The sequence below is a fragment of the Paramormyrops kingsleyae genome, chromosome 7, assembly GCF_048594095.1.
Source record: "Paramormyrops kingsleyae isolate MSU_618 chromosome 7, PKINGS_0.4, whole genome shotgun sequence".
Lineage (NCBI taxonomy): Eukaryota > Metazoa > Chordata > Actinopteri > Osteoglossiformes > Mormyridae > Paramormyrops > Paramormyrops kingsleyae.
In genome coordinates this window covers 12,976,173-13,000,257 of record NC_132803.1, presented here as the reverse complement: position 1 = coordinate 13,000,257, position 24,085 = coordinate 12,976,173, and the positions used below count along the sequence as shown (strand labels likewise).

The 24,085-nt window shown below is 46.7% G+C and overlaps 1 protein-coding gene across 15 annotated transcripts in view; it reads left to right on the top strand.

The window, feature by feature from the left end:
* The window catches only part of LOC111842111 (ephrin type-A receptor 5), a 110,024-nt gene that overhangs the window by 25,423 nt on the left and 60,516 nt on the right, over window positions 1–24,085 (top strand). For 5 of the 15 annotated variants that reach the window (XM_072714320.1, XM_072714319.1, XM_072714322.1 and 2 more), the window contains exons 2-3: window positions 5,803–5,931; window positions 17,957–18,087. The exons of 1 other annotated variant lie outside the window; for it this stretch is intronic. Coding sequence is in view for 6 of the 14 variants with exons in the window: in XM_072714313.1 (XP_072570414.1) it covers window positions 7,213–7,256; window positions 17,957–18,087 (175 nt within the window). In the remaining 8 variants the exon portion in view is untranslated. Of the gene's footprint in view, window positions 1–2,381; window positions 2,556–4,209; window positions 4,256–5,802; window positions 5,932–6,608; window positions 6,749–7,101; window positions 7,257–16,979; window positions 17,031–17,956; window positions 18,088–24,085 lie in introns of those variants that run through there. 9 more of the 15 variants (XM_072714317.1, XM_072714316.1, XM_072714315.1 and 6 more) reach the window with 6 other exon arrangements.

The following is a 24,085-nucleotide window of genomic DNA, read 5'->3' as shown; positions in this document are numbered from 1 at the left end:
GGAATCCTACGAAGAACATTTACAGCAATTATTTTCTCCTCAACGAAGCCAGAAAGGACTCATTAAACATGTGTTAGATGTAAACAGTGTGTCCTCGCACCATCCGTTACACCTGTTTTAAAACCTGCTTACCTTTTCACACAAGGTGCCGTGTGACAGTTTCATTTTGAAAATGCTAATTATCACGTTAAATTTAAAACTGTGAGCTGTAAACGGCGTATTAATCGAGTCCCTGGTAACACTTTCACCTCTGTGGGCGAATCGGCCTCTCGGTACTGCCGCCAAGCTCTCGTTGTGGGTGACGCGGTGCTCAGTGTCAGGCCTGTAATTAAAAGCAGGGTTACTTACAAACCTCTGCTCTCCTATGTCTCTCCGGGGGGCAGTCTGGAGCAGCTGTGGGGGGGGCGACGTGACGAACGAGCACCCCCCGCTTCTGTAAACGTAATCCCAAATTGATTAGGCTTTAACAGAACAGTTGTAAATGAAAAATTAATTAGACAGCCCTCAGAGCTGTGCTCTTGCCTGCTCAGGGTCTGTGTTCGATCTCCACGCCTCTGATGCACGCAGGAGGTCAGCGGAGGGCAACCAGCGAGCTGCGGCTGATTGGCTGAGAGAGACCAAGCTGGTGTCCCCCATGCTGGAAGATCACTGGGGTAGTGGAGTAGGGTTACGACAGTGGGGGCCTGTGGTTAGTGATAGACAGACGGGGCGGGGTCAAATACCAATTTAACGCTGCCATTGAGATGCGTGCAGGACGTACAGGAAAACTGACAATGAAACTGGGGGGGTGGCTCGTGGGGGGGGGGTTGCGTTGACTCACTGGTGTCGGCGCTGTGGTGTTTTGCTAACGGCACAATGTGAGGTGTCCTGGTGCCTTGGAGGATGAGTGAAGGGCCAGCTGGCCTGAGGACACGCAACCCAGAACGAGTAAAGCCAAATGAATGTTTGGGTAATGTTTCTGGAAATGCCTTTGATGCATAATACTGTACATTCTGTGTACAAGAGAAAGGGGTGTTGGACTGAATTCATTGCCAAGCCACACCTTGGATGCGGACACCTATCATGCTCTGCTCGTCCGATCCTCCCATGTACCACGCCCCACCCATTACCTCGTGTGGAATCCCCATGTTACCAGCTGTTTCTCATTGTTGTTACTTAGTCTGATGTATTTAAGTCTGTGTTTGAGTATGTTTCCCCAGTCCAGTCATTAACGTCATTTTGAGTTTGTTGCGTGTTCTGTTGCCCTGCTTGTCTTCCCTTCAATTAAACCCCATATTCTCCCTACCCCAGGAGTTCTGCCTTTACTTCCCTGGTCTGTGCCCCACACACGTCGTTACAACACTGTTTCAGAGTGAACACTTTGGGAATCTTGCTGCACAGCTGCTCTGTGTACTGTTTGTATTTGTACTATTTGCACTTTGTCGTGGTTGTTGTGTTTTCCTGTGTCCTGTGTATCTTATCCCCCAGTATTTATTATTTATTGTCCAGTGTGTGTTGTTCAACTTTTCTTTGTTCAGGCTGTCTGCTGAATAACAGCTTTGATTCCTCTGTTTGAAATGACAAAAAGTCAGTTGATGTGTCAGACCCCCCCCCCTCCCCACACACACACACACACACACACACACATTCTCATGAGTGGCTGCCATGGTAGCAGATCTAGAATAATGCTGAAATGAGGCAAGCTCATCCAGATTGAGGTGGAGGGTTCTAATGAGGTCGGTCATGTGACTGGGGGTCTCGCACCTCCCCCTCCCTCAGCATGGAGTATTGTGGTGAAGGACCATTCATCGGTGTAATGGCAGCTGTACAGAATCAGATTTGATGAAGGTTTGGGGCACTGGACAGTATGATGTCCTGTGGTGTGGATGGACACCAAAGAAGGAAAAATGGGGGAATATAAGTAGAAAAATAGTGGTAGAGCCAATCTAGGGGGACAAGCTCTAGGGGGACATAACTCACCATTCAGGGATGAGATGAAGGTGACTGATGTGTGCTGATCTGAGTGTGTTTTAAGTGTGTCTGAGCGCGTGATGATAAGACGAGACGAGAAATTACGAGTAAAAAACATGATCAAAATTTTAAAGGAAAAACTGTACATGTGTATTTTATATGTGCTTTAAATGTGAGCTTTAAGTGGATTCAAGGATTCAACGTTTTTCAAAGCTTTTTATTGTCGTATGTACAAAGTACAGTGTACAGAGTACAAGGAAATTCTTGAATGCCTTCTTTACAGACTGGACAATAAACTTTAAATGTGTTAATAATTAAGTGTGTTCTGAGTGTGCCTTAAGTGTATTCTGTGTGTGCTTTAAGTGTTCTGAGCTTTTGTTATACATTTTATCCCATGGTGATGTCTTTTCGCTCCTCCCCTCGGTTCATAGAGAGTTATTACAGCAGACCAGAGGACATTAGACCTTCAGGGCCCAGATCAGTGAGAAGCACGGCACCTGGAGCCTGCAGACCAGGGGTGTCCACCAGTTAAATGTGAACGATCTGGTCTGGGCACCTCGTCCACGCATTTCCCTCCAGCCTACAGCTGTGTTCACACAAAAAAAGTATGTACAGAAAAGAAATTCGCATTGTTATAAAAACAAAAAAAAAACAGGGAACTAGAGAAACTACAGAATGTTAAAGGAGAGGAAAAAAATAAATCTCCACAGAGAAATCTGATTGGTGTTTTAAAAACAAAAATGACCTTTATTAATGGGAGAGTGTCCTGGATAGCCTGGTGAGACGCAAGTGCCCTGCTCTCCCAGACTGGTGGGTTGGATTATTTTAGGATCTAGGTTGGTTTCAGTCACACAGACCGTGGTGGGCTCAAAGAAACCAGACCACCTTGATTTCTCCTTTGCTCCTCCTTTATTGCTTCCGTAAGTTGGTTTTATGCTTCGATAGTGGCTTGAGACATTTAGATATTCTGAGAAAATCTTTTTGTTTCTTCAAAAATTAGGGGTTAAAATTGTGTATGAGGGTGCTTGCTGTTTGACGAGAGCTTTCCAGGACCTTGGGGGCAGGATTCAAACAGACACATGCTTAGGTTTTGTTTAAAAAAGTCACAAAATATGTGAAGATTGTCCTGATTCCTGCAAATATAATGTATCTCTCTGTGATATTTAACAGAATAGTGTTCTGTAAAAAAAAACATGCACTGTACTACAATTGCCTACAGTTGTTTTTGCCTACAGAAAAAATACATGTACAATTCATGTTTGTGTAAACTGTTATCTTTTCTGCAAAAGTGTGTCAGCTTAGCCATTTCAAAACTTCTCTTAAAGTCTCCCCAGCAACCATCCAATATTCCAGTGAATTTTTTTACTTGACCACTAGCATATCTAAAATGGCTAATCAATACCCTATTCAGTTAACTGATTTTTTAAATTGATTGATTAATTAATTGAACTGGTCGCGAAATAGGGTGCCCCTGAGGAGAGGTTTGGGAACTGAAGCGGTGTTCATTTGGCCATTCATCAAGATATCAGTAACTTTTTGGAGAACAGAAGAAATTCTTGTTGATTTTTATTACTCTTAATCTGAATATGTTCTAAAGTTAAATTGTGTAATTTGTGTAAGTTTTTAATATATGCTTACTACCCAGATAACTAACTTTAAACATTTTCTTTGACTTTTGCACAGAACTGTCTCCTAAAGAAAAGGTAAAATTCCCTACAAAAATTTTATTTTATTTTTTTTTATTAAAAAACCTCAAATCTTCTCCTTATACTAAATGCAAACTGCACAAACCAAAATCCTCCTGTTATGACCACAACCCACATTGGCTTGTGGCGACATTTCTGGGATCGCTGGCATGATCCGTGAGCAGACATGGCACAATTAACTTAATTTTCCTGAGTACCTATTCCGCTCATTTGAGTGAGAGTGAAGTGACTTCTGTCAGCTGCCGTCTCACGGTCGTTCAGTCCTGCACACTGACATGTGATGGCTGGGTCTTTGACACCTTTCCCAGGCAGTTTCTTCCTGCTGTCGGCTGGTGTTTTCCTGTCCCCATAAAGAAATTCAAAAGGAGTCTTTTTTTATCTCCTGTGAATGATTCTGTTAGCGCTCATGGGAGTTTTACTTACACAATAATGTTCTGAGGACAGAATTATTGGTTCAGAGAGATAACCAATCAGATTGTAAAGAAGGTGGGTCCAAGCAACTAGAGGAGGGGGGGATCAGCCAATCAGGTGTCTCTACAATCTGATTGTTTATCTCTCTGAACCAATAATTTTTCCATCTGCCCTCAGAACATTGTTGTGTAAGTAAAACTCTCTGTTAGCATGGAGGAAGTGCTAATACGATACAAAGTATAGCTCGTAATGGCGGACTTTACAATGAAGAATAAAGACTAAATGGTAACGGGAGATCAAAATATCAAAATGAGTTAAACATAAAAAACCCTTTCTAACACTGCACAGATAAATACTTGGAGTTGTAAATAAAATGGAATACAGAGTGTAATTGCAGGGTTTAATTTCCCGTGCAATTGTACGTGCACAGTAGTAACACGCCCGGCCTCTCTGAGTCACAAAAAGGAGGCCTGTGTTTAATTCCCGTAAAGAGGGAAAACCAGGTTAAAGACGTGGTAAAAGGCATGGCGGCCCCGCTGCCAAGGAGGCTGGGGCTCGGTTCGCCTCTGTGCGTGTGAGCGTGTAAGCGAGCGTGCGAGCCGGCAGCCCGGCCGTGCTCAGCGGGGCGGAAAGCTCATGTCAGATCTGCACAAGCTTATTTTGATGTTTTTATCTCCCTGTGATTGGGAGCCATTCTCAGCAGCCAAAACAGACAGACTCGGGGGCGTTGAGTGAATTTTTAGATCCCCTCGGAGGAAGCGGCTTCAATAAAACATTGGGATGGGGCCGGAGCTGCCCGGCTGGGGTGGGAGGGGCACTCATGCGCGCTGCGCGTTTACACTTGCGTGAACATCGGCTGGGCTGAGCCGCCCAGCGTTAACCGAGGGCTCGCACGCAAACAACCCCCCTCACCGTGTCGCCTCGAGCTGGGGAGCCTCCGTCATTGACCAAATTTAACATTACGCATTGCAGGGTGGGTGGGGGGGGGGGGGAGGGAACGCACTTGCTCTGATTGGATGAACCGGGAATGTATTTTTAATTAGGGGGAGATTGTCCTTCACATCTGCCCCCCGCCCAGCAGGTGAGACTGTCACTTCCACTCAGGGGGGTGGCAGGCGGCGTAAGCGAGCGCTGAGTGCTGGACCACACACACGCCACGGTGATTGACCAGGCCCCAAACGGCGGCATGTGCCGGGCCCTGGATGCACGCAAACCCGCGATCCTCATTAACCCCTGAACTCCCAGCAGCTGGAGCTGGGGAGGGAAACTCAGAGCCAAGCCTCCCCCACCAAACATAATGACCAACAGCCAGACCCCTCACTGGTGAACCAGAGTAACTGACACCATCAGCCTGGACCACCTGCACCGCACTTTATATGTCTATATATTTACTTATTTGTCTTTCCCACACTAGAGGAAAATAATGGAAAAAATACCGTACATGCAAACTTTACATTTAAAAAACTGAGTTAAAAACAGTGCTATGTGTCTCTGATACAGACTATGCACAGAAGTATTTAAAATAATACTTGAGCATTGCTTAACTGGCTCATATGCATGTGTCATTTGTTAATAAATATCGATGCATTTTAAGGTACTGAGCAACCTTAAGCCCAGGTGAGAACCAGCTATGAGCCATTTGCAGTATATAGAACTGGCGGCTACTTAATTATACTGTGTGGCTCCACCGGCAAATATTAGCCCTGAAAGGTTATATTTTACCCTGTATTTTTAGGTGGAGAAAATGGCTAATTAGCAGCTACGCAAGAAAATGGACGCGAGCAGCAGCTTAAAAGGGCGCTTTGACAGAACTGGGTGGCGTCCGCGGGTGGTGTTGGGCTGGATGCACCATCTCATCGGAGGGGTAAGATGGACTTCCAGTGCCGGGGGGGGGGGGATGTGAATTATAAGACATTCACATGATGACCTCCACACCCTCAGAAAAGGGTGGTGGTTTGATTTAGGACTCTTATGTGGGGGGGGGGGGGGGGGGGAGTGACAGAACATGAAAACTAAAGCATATGAAAGCACCCAAATTGCCTCCAGGTGGACATCGATGTTTTCGCCCCAATTGCTTCACGTACCCCCACCCCCCAGGTCATCGTCATGGGAATGTCTTCGCCCAGGAAGCAGTGTTTGGCTTCGCTTTGACCGCCTCCTTTCAGAAAACGGTGCATTGCGCTCTCGCGTCCGCCCTGCATAGCTTTAACAAATACAGCCAACGGGCTACTTTGCACACTTAGCAAATATTAAACTTCCCACAAAAAAAAATCAGCATTAAAATGTAAGGGGAAGGGAGAAAGTGAATTATAGAGCAGAACCTCGAATTCAGCAAAAGACCCCCGTTAACGTGGCGTAGATTATATCCAGCTAAAATAACAAATAAAAAGACAGACGTAACCAATAATGAAATTCAGTTTTTCCTGCAGAAGCGGAATATGCACTTATCTCATGAAATAAGGGGTTTTCGATCTAATTTATTTTAATTAATCTGATTCCGTTCCTTTGATGGCTGCCGTATTGATCTTAATCATTGTTTAGCCTTCCCCGGCCTGCCTTTTGTGTCACACTCCTGCACCCGTCGTTAGCGACCCACTTCGTCACACCGCCGTGGATAAAATCTGCCGAACGCATGGAGGACGGAGGTGCTTCAAGGCTGAGCTGAAGGACGCAACTGTCAGGTTGTTTTAAGGGGCCTCTTCCCGTCTCAAAACGTTCTCCAGTTTTCAGGGAGGCAACCTCGTAGTTCATTTGGGGTCCGAGCAGCCACAGTGCTGGATCCCTATCATGATTCTCATTTGTCATTTTCCTTTTAATTGTCAATCCCTGTTAGTCATTGCATTGTGTTTATGTTCATCGCCATTTGTCCAGTTCCGTAAATGACATTGTTATTTACTGTTAGGTATGACTTATTTTAGATAAGCCTCCTCTAATCAAAGTGGAGATCATTATTCCACAAATAGTTCAATCATCGTATAAACACACCTTTGCATAAAAGCCCATGTACTGCTTTTTGTGTCCTTGCGTCTATCAGTACATGAAAAACCAACACAGCTGTATTCTCTGTCCTGGAGCCATGGTCAGCCCAGTTCATCCAGGGCTCCCACGGTGAGGGAGAGAATGTGAGGGGATCCGCACATCGGCCATGTGGAGACCGGAGCGTCAGAGAGGCCCCAGACCTGCTGCCCGGTGGGCACATTAATACTAACTACTGTTTGAATATCCATCCATCTTCCAGCTGCTTATCCGGGTTGGTTTTGGGGGCGGTGTGGCAGGAACTGGCAGTGCAGGGGTGCACCCTGGATGGGATGTCAGGACCGTCTGAACATGCTGCCTGATGTTTGACACATTAAAGGACCCGACGGTGCACAAAGGAAGCGTGTGATTCTATCAATCCCACATCACTCTGTGGAGAAAAAAACACCTCATAACTATTTGAGAAACCGCAGCAGGCCATCAAAAACATACAATATCTCTGATGAGCGTTAGAATAGGTGGGTGTGTTACTGATACTGTCATTAAGATTTTAGATGCTGCGGAGTGAAAGGTGCGGCTGTGGGCCCCGGTCAGGAGGACACCCTTGCGCGAAGGACGGGCTGCTAATTTGTTTATTAATCTGCCACCGGGGCTGGCGGAGGAGGTACTGGAGGGGAGCCTTAATGGCGTCAGACACCGATGACAGGTGTTCATTAATGAGCCTTATTGCAAATGAACGTTTTAATTTCCGTGCCCGACGGAAGCCTGGGAAACCGTGTTGAGGAGGGGAGGTGGGGCCGGGGTTGGGGGGTAGGCAGGGCCAGAGGGAGGGGGGTTGATTAATGAATTCCAGCGGAAACGCTGGCCGTTTCCCTGGCAGGACGTGAGGGCCCCGAGCTGCTGGTGCCGTGCGGTCGAGTGCGATAACCGTTTACAAAGATGGAGAAGCAGGACAGCCTGCAGCAAACACCTGCACTGGCTTCCTGCACACCTGTCAGCCAGTGGGGCAGCTGTGACTGGGGGGGGGGGGTTACAGACTGCTGGCAGGTGTAAATAAGAGGGCCGTTTTGAGGACTCCCTCCCGTACGCCACCTGCTGGCTCCCCCCAGTGACTGAGAATGGCAGTGCTGTTACTGAACGTGTACATCTAAGTGTTTAATTAGGGGGAATTGCGTACTGAACCACCTGTCACTCTAATAAGATACCGATACAATCCCTCTAACTCTGACATGATGTTACAGACTCCACCCACCGTGGATTAGTCATGTGACTCTCCATTTATATTAGGCTCATCTCAGGTGTGGTATTTGGGCTCAAACAACCCGAGATTGACAGTATTTTTTTGTTAGTCATCAGACCGTTAAGAGGAATTCACCACAAATGGATAACGGGCATTTTGATTTACAAAAATCACTGGGAAATGTTTCTGTTTGGTTTATTGTGATTTTTCTGATGCTGAGTTTTCCCTGGATCTTTGTACTGTGGTGAATCATGAGTCCAGTCTAGATTAATATCACAGTGTTTACTCTGAGTTTTACAAAACAGGCGAGTGCATGATGATGCCCACACACCAGAAGGGCAATCACAAAAATATGTCTTCCCATCCCAAGAGATATCTATGGCAGTAAAAATGTATAAAATTATCTAAATTATAATTCTGCTTCGAAATATATGTACCAGTAGTTTGTTTTCAACTAGACTAATAATAGGGAGAAAAATATTCACATTAAACAGACTTAATGTTAAGACACAGAAATGTCATGTCATTGTGTTACATCAGCCGCACCTCACGCTATTCATGAATAATAACCAGGCACAATGTAACCCGGAGCCTGGTCCTGCCTTCTGCAAACACCTGACACTCTCCTGCCGGCTTAAAATGGCTAAAGCCTCGATGTCATATCATACACTGAAAATTATTTTTTCACTTGCTGGTTGAAAAAAATTAAATCGCAGTTAGGGCACAGGATTATAGTTTGATGAACAAGGTGTACAAATTAAGAAAAAAAAACCGGCAGTGCATTTATAAAGATTTTTTTCTTTATATTTGTAGTATTTACTGACTAGACTATTTCTGTGATAGTAGTGATATTACAAGTACCTATAGATAAATGTGTTTTGTTGTGATATGAAATTATTAAGGGGTCGTCTTTATTTCTAAGATGGTAGTTAAATCCGAGAGTTGCTGGTTCCAGCAGCGTTGACTGCATGGCATTCACTGAAGAACTTAAACCCGATTAGCACAAAAACATCGGAAGTCATTTAGGGCAAAACCGACAGAAGCAACACGAGACCGAATTACAGAGTGAAATGAAGCGTCCGCCGAGAGACGGGACTGCGGCTTCGGCTCCTGATCCCGTTTCTCACTGTGCAACTTTAAAGCGCTTTGAAGTCAGGCTGGAGTACAAACAGAAACCTTTAAAACGGTCTGGAGATTTGAGACAACGCTATTGTTAACTACTCATTCTCAAAAAGAAATTCTCTTATTATGCGCATTAATTAGCAAATTAAAATGTATTATCCTTAAAACAAACACGTTTATACATCTGTGCAGAAGAATGTTTTCGGCGATTTTGCAAAATTGTAAATTGAGTATTTTTTCCTGTTATGTTAAAGTGTGTTTTTAAAATGAAATATAGACCTATAATATAATCCAGGCAATGTCTTTAAGAAATTATCATCTCCGCTCAAGTTACGATGCCATGCTGGTCAACCGAGTCTCAGACCAGAGGTGGGAAGACAGTTTTTAAAATCCGATTTATTATTTTTGTGCAGTTGTTAGGGAACAAATGACTTGCGTTTGATATACGCTTAACCGTATAGGTTAATGGCCAATGCAACGGACTTCCAGATTTTTTTTTACTTCAAACATGGTACGGTGACATATATGAATGAAATGTAATAATTCGTTTCGCATTAAAAAGCCCCGGAAAACGCTGCACGGTCAGCAGTAGTTCGCAGCCCCTTAGGGTGGCTAGGGTACGGTGCCCCACTCCGTGTGTTCATTAACTTTAACGATTTCCTACACGGGTAGTGTACAGCAATGCTGAATAAGAGCAAATACTGTACACGCTTCCACCTTTCCAAATATACCAGTCACTTTAAAGTAGATTTCAGAAACGATCCCTGTGATGCATTACAAGAGCGTGGCCGTCTGCAAGGATTATACATATAGAATAAGAAAATCTGCGTGCAGCCCCGTCTGTTTAACGGCCACTCGGGCTCCAGCCGATGCGAAAACGACGGGAAGCAGCCACGGTGTTTGATAGCGTCCTACTGCCCTTTCGGAAAACGGCCGATGGACCTAAGCGCGTCTATTCCCGCAAGCCAGCCTCAGTTATCAACGTAACTCAATACGAGCCTCAGTGAGCTCATTCCCCGATAGCCCTTCAAGCGGAGCCTGCAGCTTTTACCGCTGTATACGGTCTTTCAGAAGAAAGGTGGCAGAATTTTTGTAGAGGCAAATGCATTTAAAATGTTTATTCTGATAAACCAAAGGCAACAATAAACAACCTTTATTCAAGAAGGGGTACGGTTTGAAGGTCATAGTGCAGATGACATGTAGGTAGTCACACAACAAGAATTCATTATTGTCATTTTGTGTAATAGCTACTACTACTAGTGCTACTTATATTAAGTGAGCATTAAATATAGTTAAGTTTATGATCCATAATGTGCAGGTTACTAGGTCTTGTCCAGATTTGGGCTCTGCTATAGAGTCTTTGAAGTGGGAGCTTAACCTGAATGCAGCACATCCATCTATCCATCCTCTTATCCAGTGTGATGCAGGTGCTCACTCCCCCCTCATACACGCACACACACACACACACCCAATTCGACCAAAACCTGTGCCAAGCGTTAGCTGAGTGTAACCAAATGCAGGAGATGCCACATCTCCGTTAATACATGTTTAAAGGTTGTGACGTTGCATGAATGGTTTTAAAATGCGTCAGTGGGAATGGTGAAAGTGAGCGTCACTCGTCAAGGCCGTGTCACGCCCCGGCTAGGGGCCAGGCCACACGACACATGCTCCCGCAGCTCTGCATGACGGCTCCTTGTCTTCGCGCTTTCATAGCGCTCGAGTGTCGAGCATCTGTCACATACTTCCGGGGCGGATGTAATCCTTTCCCAGCTGATTCTTGCAGAAAACAGGTTTCTTGGAGCTCAATGTGTGAAGGAAAGCTGTGATCACCTATTTAACGGCGTGTTTTATCCTTCAGCTGAGCGAGAGCTGCCATACCATTCCCTTGCCACTTGGGGGCATGCTGTCTACTCCCCTAGGGCCAATTCCAGAATTCCTTTAGTAGTAGATTGCCTGGTTTTTAAATGGATGATATGCAGTCATCTTACAATTGAAGAATCTGATGATCTTAATAGATGCAGGGCTGAAAATGTGCCAGCGTGACATGGATGGACAGGCTCATCATCCTCAGTTTACGCTGCGTGTTTGTGATGAGTCAAATCAGCGAGCTCTAGAAAACATCACTGTCCAGACTGTCAGAATGGCGGCGTGTGGCCGTCACGTCTCCTGTCAGTTGAGCTTGGGTTTTGTGCGACCAGCATCCTGTCACAGACGACGTTTAATCCATGGCACGGATTGGACGTGTGATGAGAAAGTGCCACCTTAGTGGCTGGTCTGTGTGGCGGGGGAAGAAACATGAGCACCGATGGGCCTTTATCACAAAAATGATATCCGGGTGAGGACGGAAACATCAGCCAACGTCAGGAAGCTTTCGGTGAAATCGATCATTAGAAAATGTCTGTTAAAAGCAGAGGTGGACCTGCGTTAAGGTACAGAAACTGTCTCACTCCGAGATGCACCTTAAATACCACCTCCCATCCCCCAGCCAGTATCACCATCACTGCCATTAGTATTGTGGTCAGATGCTTCTCTTCTGAGAGCACGTCATCATTGCTTTAGTGGGACCATCTTAAAACCCACAATGGGAAAAAGTTGCCGGTCACCTTAACCCGACATGGACGGGGCCATTAGGGGCAGCTTTGGCATCTGGTTACTGGGTTCATACGCACTGAGCTTTAATTGTGGCTCTTATGCGTAGCAATCGGAGCCTTCCGTCTGGCTGGAAATTAAGCCGCATGACATCATACATTTGATGCTTTCTGAAGACTGTGATCGCTGATAAGCCTTTTCCCCATTAATAAACTGAAATATGTGATATCAAGCATTTTAGAGTGATGAAAAGCCAGCAGCCCTGGTTCCTGCTTATACATTGAAGCAGGACTAATGACTCTTTTATATTTTGAAACAGAATGAGGCTTTTGTTTTTTTAATTTTTTCTTTATAAACTACTGAAAGGCCAATAGAATGCGAGATGCTTCTCTGTTGCTTTATAATCCAGAAAAGGGGGAGATGATCCACAAATCCCAGAATGCCTCACCAATTAGCATGGTGAGGTCACGGGGCTAAATGCTTCCTGTCTACCGGAGGAACGCTGCAGGTAATATATTTTCATATCTATGGACAGTTCCCAGGATCCTTCAGAATATGCATGAATACAAACAAAGACATTTATATGCAAATAAGCTCAGCATGTGGACTAAAGGGTGTTAGTCCAGAGGGGAAGAGATAGGTAGGAGAAGCAGATGGGCAGTTTTTTCTTTTGGGGGGAGGGGGTGGCATTTGAATGTGGAGCCGCAGCAAGAGCATTTCAGTGTGCTGTTTGGAGTGGGGGGGCTGTCATGGTTGGGAATGACTCTGTCTGAAGGTTCTAGAGGGATGGAAACTGTTTAATTAATAAACAGTATTTGGAAGGTTACTTTTGAAATGTAATAGGTTACCATGTTAAAATGTAATGAGTAATGTAACAATTTTGATTACTTTATCAAAGTAATGTAACTTATTGCATTTGATTACTTTTTCATTACTTTTCTAACTAATGTTTTAAAGTGGGCAATAAAGCTGGAAAGTCCCAACGGCTTTGCTGACCTGTGCTGTCTGGAAATCTGCCAAAAAGGCATTTCTGAACCGTGAAATGATGCAAAACAACAGAATGAATGTTATGTTCTACATATAAGCTTTTTACCAAAAAGAATATATTGAGATGTAACTCCTTTGAAATCACCATTTTGATTAGTAACTGTAATGTAATTGCATATTTCTTTCTCAGTAGCTGTAACAGATTTACATTTATTTTGCAATGTAATTATGTAATACTGTCACATGTAACTAGTTACTCCCCAGCACTGTTAATAAGGTACCTTTTAGACTATTGCTAGCATCTGACAAACTATGAATCAGTAATAATGCAGCAGTAATGTATGCATCTCCTGGGGTGAGGGTTCAGTTCCCACCCTGATTGTGAGGGTGGGGTGTGCATGTTCCTGACACTCAAAGACAGATATATATAGTGCTGGGTAGGGGTTAAGGTCGTCATAGCTGGCATTAGGGTTTTGACCTAGAAATGAATGGACGGCCACCACAAGTGTGTGTGTGTGTGTGCGTGTGTGTGTATTATGTTTATATTACATTGTAGGGACCAAATATCCCCCACAATGTAATAAAAAATATTTTTTCAGGTAACCACAAAGATCTGTGAATGCAATCCCGAAACTAAAAATTGCTCATATTTTGTTTGATTACTTTTAGTTAAGGTTAGAGCTGGGTAGCGATTAAGGTTGTCATGCTGGGATTAGAGTGTTCCCCATAGAAATGAATGGAGTTTCCCCACAAAGATATACAGTAATTATAAATCTGTGTGTGTGGGACAGGCTCCTGGCCAGGACAATATGGAAGATTGAGGGATAGAAGTTCAGCATGCATGTACTATGCTGCAGAGAGCATGTCAATACTCCACTACAGACAGCATGCAGGTACTATTCTGCAGATGGAATATGGGTTCTACATTGCAGACAGCATGCAGGTACTATGCTGCAGATGGCATGCAGGTACTACGCTGCAGACAGCATGCACCTCTGCTGCACCAGCATGTAGGTGCAGCAATGTTCAAGGGAAATGTACAGCTCAAGTCTTAAAAGTGATGCAAAGTGTTCATTTCGGCAGAGAGCCATGTTTGATGGGGTGTGTTATGATACATGTGTCTAAAACCATCACAACAGATGCAGGTCTGTTGAGATCGGCTGCCGGCCTCTCTCGGTAAATAGGGGCCCCGTTACCTGTTCGGTAAACACAGAGCTCAAACAGCTGCCCCCCACGGGACCAATTTGCGGTCGCACAGTTTTTCAAAAGTAAAAAAAAAAAGAAAGAAAAAGCAGGGCCGTTGAGAGGCGCAGAATGGCCTCGCATTCTTATTTTCACACTCGCAGAGCAGGGAGCCCAGATGGGCACGGCGACTGAGCGCACGGGGTGTGAGGAAGGACTCCTGTCGAGATTCTGGCAGCTTCAGCGTGAGATTCTGTCAGGATTCAATCTGCGAACAAATCTCTTAACACCCTCTCTGAAACTGGAAACTGTTCACGTCTCACACTTATTTTAAGAAAAAAGTGTGATGGAGGCGGCTGCTGCTAGTTATATTTGTCCAGAAGAGAGCGAGATGGTTGGGGAGTCAGGCGAGAGTCACGCGTGGTGCAGGGAGCTTTCCTGAAGCTTCACTCTGCCTCTCAGGCCTTCAGATCTCACGATGTTTCTTTGGAGGCCTGGGAAGGGGTTACTGCTAGTAGCTGCCAAGGAGAGCATCGACACGCTGTAAAAGTAGTCGCTTAAGGCTGAGTAGCAGCTTGGGGGGTGAGCAAGGAGGCCCGGAAAGCACACCGCCATTTTGGAAGAAACCACTCAGTGCGGCACAGCTGCATTCAAACCAGCCAGTTCAACTCCCAAGCTCAAGATCGGCATCTCCCCGCTGGGCGCTTCTGTCATACCCTAACCTAAAAATCCCAGGACTTCACAGGGCTCTATAAATGGGACAAGCTAGACGCTGAACAAAGTGCTTCCCAACACAACAGCACAATCTTGCCACGTGTGTTTCTGAACTTGAAGCTGAACCCACTATGCGTGGGAAAATCTACACGCCTCATCACGAACAGGCTCAGATTTTAGAACTGCTTTTTCAGCCCAAATAAGGTAGCAGAAATTCTCAGTTCTCACTCGCATCCTTCTGTTATGCTGTAGAACAATCAGCCAGACACTCTGTTTTCCTCTCAGCGCTCTTCAGAGAGTCAGCATCTTTGAGAACCAGATTCAGGCATAAAGCTAAATAATTTAGCGTAGCGTAGCATTATGTGGTCCTGCACTGTGCTGTGACCACCAAAACTCTGCAGAAGATGTTTAGGCTTCCTATTGGGGCAGCTTTTATCGACCCTCATCCTCGAAGGGCCAATCCTATGGACCCCATGTGTAACAGATGTGTAATTACCGCATCGTAGCTATGCCTTCGGCACAAACCGCAGCTGCAATTCTTTTCGCCATGCAGAATCGCTCCTGTGGCACAACAACAACAACAACAACAATAGAGCTCCGTAACATGGGAAGCAGAGAAAAGCACGGTAATCTAAAGACACCATGAAGTGTTGTGCTGGAGTTCACGCAAAGTTCACGTTTTTATTTTTATCCTGTCGATAAAGTTGCTTTTAAACGGCAGGCAGTAATTATACATCATAGTCTTTCAGGTCCCCTGTTTAAAGCACAAGAATTAATAAACCAGAGCGATTAACTTTCTGTGGGTAAACACACTTTGTAACCTACACTTACATCGCTCTGTCGGATCAATAATTCATCGTCCGTTATGATTCATTCATGAGGCGCTCTGCACATTATTCATGATGCCTTGTGAAAAGTAGGACATGTGTATATATACCGTGTGTGAGGCTGTGGCAGAGGACTGGGGGGCCATGAAAAAGGGGGCGGGGGCTGCTGAAGTGTGGGGGAGATGTGTGACAGACAGCTAAATTAATTTGTACGGCGGGTTTTTTCTCTTAATGTTTAAACAATGCTGCTTGACGTGGTGTAAGTGCACAGCGCTGGCCCAGTTTCTTGTCTGCGGCACGGAGGAACTAAGAGATACGCTCTGTAATTGAGACGTACTGCGAGAGGCAGCGCCTCAGCCCTCGCCTCGCCGCTTTGGTCTCCACGTTTTCAGCTCAAGGGCAAAATATTTCCTTTAAGGTAACGTCTCACGGCGGCAGTGCCGGGGGCTGGGAGACGGGGGGGGGGGGCGCATCTCTGTGTGTTTGTGTGTATAACGTGGGTTGGTGTCTTCAAAATTACCCCATGTCAGAATCCTTCCGCCTTGTGTTTGGGCTGGCACACCCCCCCGCTTTTTCGTTACGTGCCAGTGGGGTGGGGGGGGGGATGCTTTATATGCTCCTTGTCTGTGTTTTAATCCCGCTGCTGTCATTTGATAATGGCCAGGCGCCATCCTTCCGAACGCCACCCAACGGCTGCCGCATTATGCCGGCGTGTTGCCGTGACGATGGCATCCCTGGTTTCGTAGGCCCTGCCCTGGGGAGTCTTCAGAATTCAAAGCACGATAGCGATTGGGTTTTTAAGCACTATCTGGGCAGAAATGGGTCCGCAACACACTGCATAAATCCTGTGAATTAATCACGGTCTTCCACTGTCTTACAGTGTTACACTTTACTCCATTTAATTATAGTATATTTCTTCACTTTCATGCAATATAGTTTAAAATATATATATTTTTAAACCCATGGTGTTTTATTATATATATTTTTAATTATAATGAACTGCAAAGTTCAAATACCACACTATCATCTCACCTATGATTTGGCACAAGGTTATTTCTTAATCATATTTGTAAATTGGTAGGTGTGATGTGGGATTTTAAATTCCAACGTTTATCTATCTGATTTCCAGACAAGCACTTTCGTTTCAGTGTTTAAATGGTCACAGCGTGACATGTTACTCTGTAACTCCCCCGCGCTCTGACTGTATCTACACAGAGGGTACCAGCAGGAGGCGCTCAGAAATCAGCACCACCAGAGCTGTCCTTCAGCCCGCCTCCTGTGCCTTTTCATTCGTCCTCATCCCCCGAAGCCCCACCCACATCCAAGGTGAGACGGGTGGCTGTGCAGAGAGCGAGGCGTGCCGCTCTTGATAGCAGCCCCCGCTGAGTCCTTTAATTTTATTAATGAGCCCCCCGCAGACAGCAGTGGCGGCCCTCCCCCTCTCACCTCAGCTGTCACTCAGCTGCCCTCGTATAATGAGGGTCGTCTCCCCCCCCCCCCCCAAAAGACGGACGGCGCTTTCAGCTCAGCTCGTTCACACAAGTTCGGGGGTAATCGAGCACGGCAGGGGGCCACCTTTTGTTTTCCGGCTTCCCCGAATCGACACGGCGTCCGATTAAACAGCCGCTCCTGTTGTTCAGAGCCCGTGATACGGCAGCCTGTGTGTCGCTCTTGTTTTTCCCAGTTTATTCTCGGCTATTTCGATAAACAGTGTCACTGTCTAGTAGGCGAAAAATTATGGGGGGCAAGGATTGTGAGGGAAAAAATAAATTAGTATATTTTCGTTCAAAGAAGACATTTTTGTGGCGGTGGTGGCTGTAATCTACCAGGTGAGATGGATTTAGCCTGGGATACTGCAGCACCAAAAAATCCATCACTGCTTCATAAAACCCAAAACCTACAAGTGGCTGACCTTGTTTACAAAAACATAGACATTTGACCTTAACTTTCGAATTCATGTCTGATTAAAATGATGTTTATCGTATATTTAGATTTAATGACTTCTGTCCGCGCAGGATGTCCTCGCTGGATGGTGCCGCTCAGGCAGATGTGAGATGATGCAGAGTCGAGGGCAAATACGGAAATGAGTTTCCCAAGGCTGGACTCATCCTGGAATCGCACATTGTTTTTTTTTTATATCAGTACTGAATGAGCTTAAAATCACCGCCCTCAATCGCATGATTTGCACGTTTTGAAAATGCCTTCAAAACCCTTGCAGGTTTTGAGACTCATATTAATGCAATGTCTTCCAGGCTGTCTCCTGGTTCCTCAAGCGAGGACGCTGCTCGTAGCCAACATCCAGCTGGTACCTCCACGGCCTGGCGGGCCTCGGAAAAGGGACTTAATGGCAGGAATTATGATGAGCTAAACAGGAATCTCGCAGGTATTCGTTACACATAAAAATATGTAGGAAATCTGCAGTCTTAAATTCTGTAATATGCTGTAAACACCTCCGACTGTATTTCTAAGTTCTAGGTTTTAGGTTCTGGGTTGATTGGGGGGGTTCTGTGCATAGACTGATCTGATCATCTGAAAGCTTGACGCGTTCGACGTCTCTCACCATAGCCTGTCTGCCTTCTGGTTGTGATTCTCATCCGTGGTTTAGCCTGACAGCCATGCTAAACTTGAGACGGTGAACATCTTGAGCTGCAGTATCTCTGAGACAGGCTGGTGTCCCAGCGGACGTTGCCGGGGAGGGTGTCTGAAGACAGCCCACACATCCTCTGTAATTATGAACACAGCCAGGGTGAATGGGACACCGGGGAGCTTGTGGGAAAAGAACAGAGAGATGAGTGAACCAATGACCAGAGAATTACACAGCCCCCCCGCCCCCATCGGTGCAGAGAAAGCGTGTGCCAAGCCTTTTTCCCAGAGAACTGCGTGACCTAAAATATCCCAACAGAGTAGACAAGGGGATGAGAGTAGAGCCTGTCCTCCCTCAGCCTCCCTCTAACCCCCCCACCCTCAAGTCCCCCCCCCGCCGCCCCTGGTTTCCCGCAGAGAGGTAACTCCACTGCAGAAGCGCTCCCGCCTCCCCAGGGGCGGTGGCCTGGTGGAACCGCCAGAAGGAACAACCTGGCCGACCAGGAGGAGGAAGCATGCTTCACAGGTGGAGAAACACGGAAGATAAATCTATTTGCATGTCGGGGATAAATAAAGAATCCCACGTTTCCGTTGAATGCTGCCCCCGGAGGTCCACGCCTGCTATTCTTAGGGCCGGCTGCACCATCCAGGTCCGCATTTGGCCCAAATCTCCTGGGATGTGAAGTTTTCTCTTCGCTTTACTTGTTCTCCGCTCAAGGTGGCAGAATTGTAATTACAAACCTAATTGCTACCACCCCTGAGTACGACAGCAATATACTCCATTCTTATATGCCTCCTTTGGAGCACTGAGAATCTACAAACTGGATTTTGAGTATCTACCCCAATGACCCCCATCCCCCCCCCCCCCCGCCCCCCCGGGTTATTCTGCCCTAAAATTCTATGGGTTAACTCCCTCGGATGTGCTTGGCTGTGGGATTTCGAGTGAAGCTCTTTGGAGGCTGCAACAGTGACTGCAGAGCTTCAGCAATCTGCATGTGTAAAATCCCAAGCTGTTTAACGTTCTCTGGACGGAGATCGTGCTGTGGACAGACTGCACTCTGGACAGACAGAGCTCGCAGCTGCGTGAGCCTTCTCCCGCTTATCTAATCAGGAGCCAATTTTACATGCCAGCTGCTATGTCACATTCTTGTGTTCTCATAAGGCTCACTTCATCACTGTCATTGTGTTTCTCATCTGTGACCTTTTGTGGAATTAGAAGGCCTCGCAAGTGAGAACTCAGTGTGGCCACCAGCAGGGGGTGCTAGCACCTGTGAGGTGTAGTTGCCCAACCAATGCTATGACTTTACCCTCTCGGATGGGCTTAAGGTTGCAGATACATGAAGTCAGATACACAAGGTCTGTGAAGCAGCTTGTGTCAGAACATGACACTACAGGAAACGGGCGTTTGTGGCATCACCATGTGGAGTCGTCATTTTCCAAAAAATCACCAGCAGAGGGTCTATTTTCAGTACAGTGAAGACTAGGTGGGAGCAATTAGCATCAAGCTAACAGGCCCCTGTGCATATGGTACCTATTCACAGTGGAAATTAGCTTCTAGTCTTTCCACTTTATAAAACTGAATGTCTTATTAACATGACTCTTTAGAAATAATGTGATATAAAACAGTTCAGAGTTGGGATTTTCAGCTATCTGCTGTCAGGCCTGGTTCCTGGTCTAAGGATGTTTAAAAGCCGATTTGCGGATCTTATGAATAGAACCCCAATGGGTGTGTTCTCTCCTGTGTCTGTGAGTTGACAGGTTTGTGATTTGCCGTAGTGGGATGACGGCATTCCATGTGCCGTCCCATTAACGCAGGCACACATTTACTTATCAGCACTGCTATGAAGGTGATATCTCTGCCTGACTCTACCGAAAACTTTGTGAGTCTTTGAGATAAATGGAGACAAGTTCTTTCCTGGGATCACTGACTGTTAAAACATTCAGCTCACGGTGATGTAAGATAAGTGCCCACCCAAACTCATTAGTGGGAATGCTGGGTAAATATGTAAGGCGCCAGAGCGTGTCGAGTCGGGAGAGCGAGCGGTGATGGGCGGTGCGGGCCGCAGGCGTGTGGCCGGCCACTCTCCGCTCCTGACCTTGTTGCGGCTCCAGCAGCGTGAATGCTTAAGCTGCACCCCAGCCGCCATGCCGCCGCCGCTGCAGCTCCTGCCATTTGTATGACTTAACGAAGCCTGGGGGGGCACATCCTCAATCTGTATGGTTTGGAATGCTAATGTGACGTAGACCATTGGTGAGTTTTGCAGAACAAACTTAAAACAGTTGCCATGAAACAGGTATTCCATATGTCCATCCATTCATTCATCCAGCTATATCATGAACGAGATGCAGTGGCAGTGCTTGAAGTGGGCCAGTATTCACCGGTACCCAGTACCAGTACTACTTAGTTTTTCTCTTCAGAGTACCAGAACCTCTCAATGTCTGCTGGCACCTGGTACTAAAAAACAAGGGGAGTACCAGAGCAAGGTACAAAATAACAAGGGGAGTATTGGCACCTGGTACCGGATAACACGGGGAGTATGGGCACCTGAAACTGAATAAAAAGGGGAGTATTGGCACCTGGTACCGGATAACACGGGGAGTATGGGCACCTGAAACTGAATAAAAAGGGGAGTATTGGCACCTGGTACCGGATAACACGGGGAGTATGGGCACCTGAAACTGAATAAAAAGGGGAGTATTGGCACCTGGTACCGGATAACACGGGGAGTATGGGCACCTGAAACTGAATAAAAAGGGGAGTACTGGCACCTGGTACTGAATGACAAGGGGAGTATCGGCACCTGGTACCGGATAACACGGGGAGTATCGGCACCTGAAACTGAATAAAAAGGGGAGTACTGGCACCTGGTACCGGATAACACGGGGAGTATCGGCACCTGAAACTGAATAAAAAGGGGAGTATTGGCAACTGGTACTGAATGACAAGGGAAATACCAGCACTTCCCCACTTCGAGCACTGACCTGGGGTAGAGTACGGACAGATGCCAGTGCACCATAGGGCATCACCCAGTTAAAAACAAGTCAGGCTTGGAGAACGTGGGGAGTATTGTGGCTGTGAGGCCGGGTCTGAGGGTAACAGAACCTCCTCTGGCACACACATTTGAGTCTCCGAATCCTTAATGGTGGCATGTGACTGATTGACATGTGGCTGACAGGTTTCTACACTTACGGGGAGACGGATCATGTAAACCTGGCTGTTAAGGCCTTGCTCGAATGGCACTGATGTCCCCTCCTGCCACCCACCGGCAGAGCGGAGCATGACGCCGAGCCGCACCAGTCAGACCCAGCCTCCCCTCCGCATGCCTCCAGCAGCCGCTCTGCACCCGCAGGCTGGGTGAGCAGGTCATTCCCATGACACTCTGGGTTTTCCTGAGTGTCTTGCGAGGAGGATGCTGTGCGTTTTGCAGATGCAGATCCACGCCATATGACGGCAGCCCATTCTTCACACACTGAAGAGTCTCGGCTCTTAATTGCTTGCCACCATGATCCGTCCCTGTGGGATAAACACGTAACAAAGCCGCTTAGCCGCTCCGTTAACCGGAGATGACAGCTTTAAAGTTCTATTTTCTCAAGTCCTTTGAATTTTTTATCACCCCGCCCCCTGCGCCCCTGCTCTCAGAAACCGTATGATACCAAACTTCTCTTTGTGAAACCAAACCGTCTTTCAAACCCAAATTTTACACCGTTCTGGCATGTGCTGCTATGTAGATATGCCTTATGATTCTGTCACATCTGCTGGACTGCGATGGAACCATTCAGCAGAAAATAAAATGATAATAATAAAATCTTCAAAGCAGCATAAGTCTAATCCTGCGATTAACGCCAGTCTGACCGAATATGTTTTTTGTAAATGACTCTGAGAGATCACAAGTGGGGTTGTGTATGAACTAACTGACAGGGAAATTCTCCTTTCCATTTTGCCTTTGAAGGATGTTTTTTCCCCTGATAATGAAGGATATTTCCAGTGAGACAAACTGTCCCCACCTTATAGTGTACACACTGCTGAATTTTTGCGGGGGGGGGGCTCTTCTGTGTTCGTGTCTGCCCTGGGATGTGTTCTGCTGGGTTTAGGCTATTCTGATTGCCTGATTGCATAACTTGATTTACATCATTCGATACTCTGTTGCTGCATGGAAATTATGCTGATGGCATTAGTGTCTTATAGAAAATGTGAAGTGACATGAAGCACAGCACTGTGTTTCGTCTGCTTTCATTTTTCAAACTCTCCGGCGTGGTACCCGACATCGGGGCGGGGTCCCCTCTCTGGCGTGGTACCCGATATCGGGGAGGAGTCCCCTCTCTGGTTTGACATTAGGGTGGAGTCCCCTGTCCGGCGTGGTACCCGACATCGGGGCGGGGTCCCCTCTCTGGCTTGACATTAGGGTGGAGTCCCCTGTCCGGCGTGGTACCCGACATTGGGGCGGGGTCCCTGGTTCGGTGTGGTAGCCGACATCGAGGTGGGGTCCCCTCTCTGGCGTGGTACCCGATATCGGGGAGGAGTCCCCTCTCTGGCTTGACATTAGGGTGGAGTCCCCTGTCCGGCGTGGTACCCGACATCGGGGCGGGGTCCCCTCTCTGGCTTGACATTAGGGTGGAGTCCCCTGTCCGGCGTGGTACCCGACATCGGGGCGGGGTTCCCTCTCTGGCTTGACATTAGGGTGGAGTCCCCTGTCCGGCGTGGTACCCGACATTGGGGCGGGGTCCCTGGTTCGGTGTGGTAGCCGACATCGAGGTGGGGTCCCCTCTCTGGCGTGGTACCCGATATCGGGGAGGAGTCCCCTGTATGGTGTGGTACCCAACATCGGGGCGGGGTCCCCTGTCCGGCGTGTTACCCGATATCGGGGCAGGGTCCCATGTTCGGCGTGGTACCCAACATCGGGGCGGGGTCCCTGGTTCGGTGTGGTAGCCAACATCGAGGTGGGGTCCCCTCTCTGGCTTGACATCAGGGCGGGGTCCCCTCTCTGGCTTGACATCAGGGCGGGGTCCCCTCTCCGGTGTGGTACCCGAAATCAGGGCGGGGTCTTCTTTCTGCCCCGACATTGGGGCAGCATCACCCTGCTCAGCCAGAATTGTCAGCCTGTGAGTTTCCATGTGCAATTTCCTCAGTAAACTTCTAGCCTACAAAACATGTTTCAGATGCACAGAAAAAAAATGCTGTCTTTCCTGTCGAAAGGGAGCTTGGTTGACTTCAGTAAATAACTCACCTATACAGCTGGGTTACTATGGAATTGTGTAAACAGTGTGGAGCCTCTTTGGAGAAAAGTCTCTCCTAAAGAAATACAGTAATGGAAATATATCAGGCAGAGATGTGTGAACACTTTGACCTTTTTATTATGGAGACCTTTCCTGCTTACTGGGTCATCACCATATTCGACACTCAGCTGCCCCTCGGGAGGCAACGGAAGCCAAAATCAAGCTTAAATTAGGAGGCAGTGTGAAGGAGGTGTGTTATGCTTCAGAAGGACCATACACTGTCTGCTCTGCTGTCCTGCCTGTGTACATGTATGTATTTTCAGTAAACACACATACACGCACGTCGTTTGTCATAATGAGCTTGTCTAGAAATCAAACCGTAGGTGAAACTGGATGCTGCAAATTAATCAGCAGATGGTCAAATTTTACCTTCTGCGATGGCAGGATTAACTAGTAATCTAAATGCAGAAAACAAGAGGGCGTAGCTTAAAATCAGGGGAGGGAGTGATTGGATGATGCTCAGTGGCAGGAAAAAGCAAATGAACATACAGGATTTATTGTGACCTCCTTCCATCTTAATAATT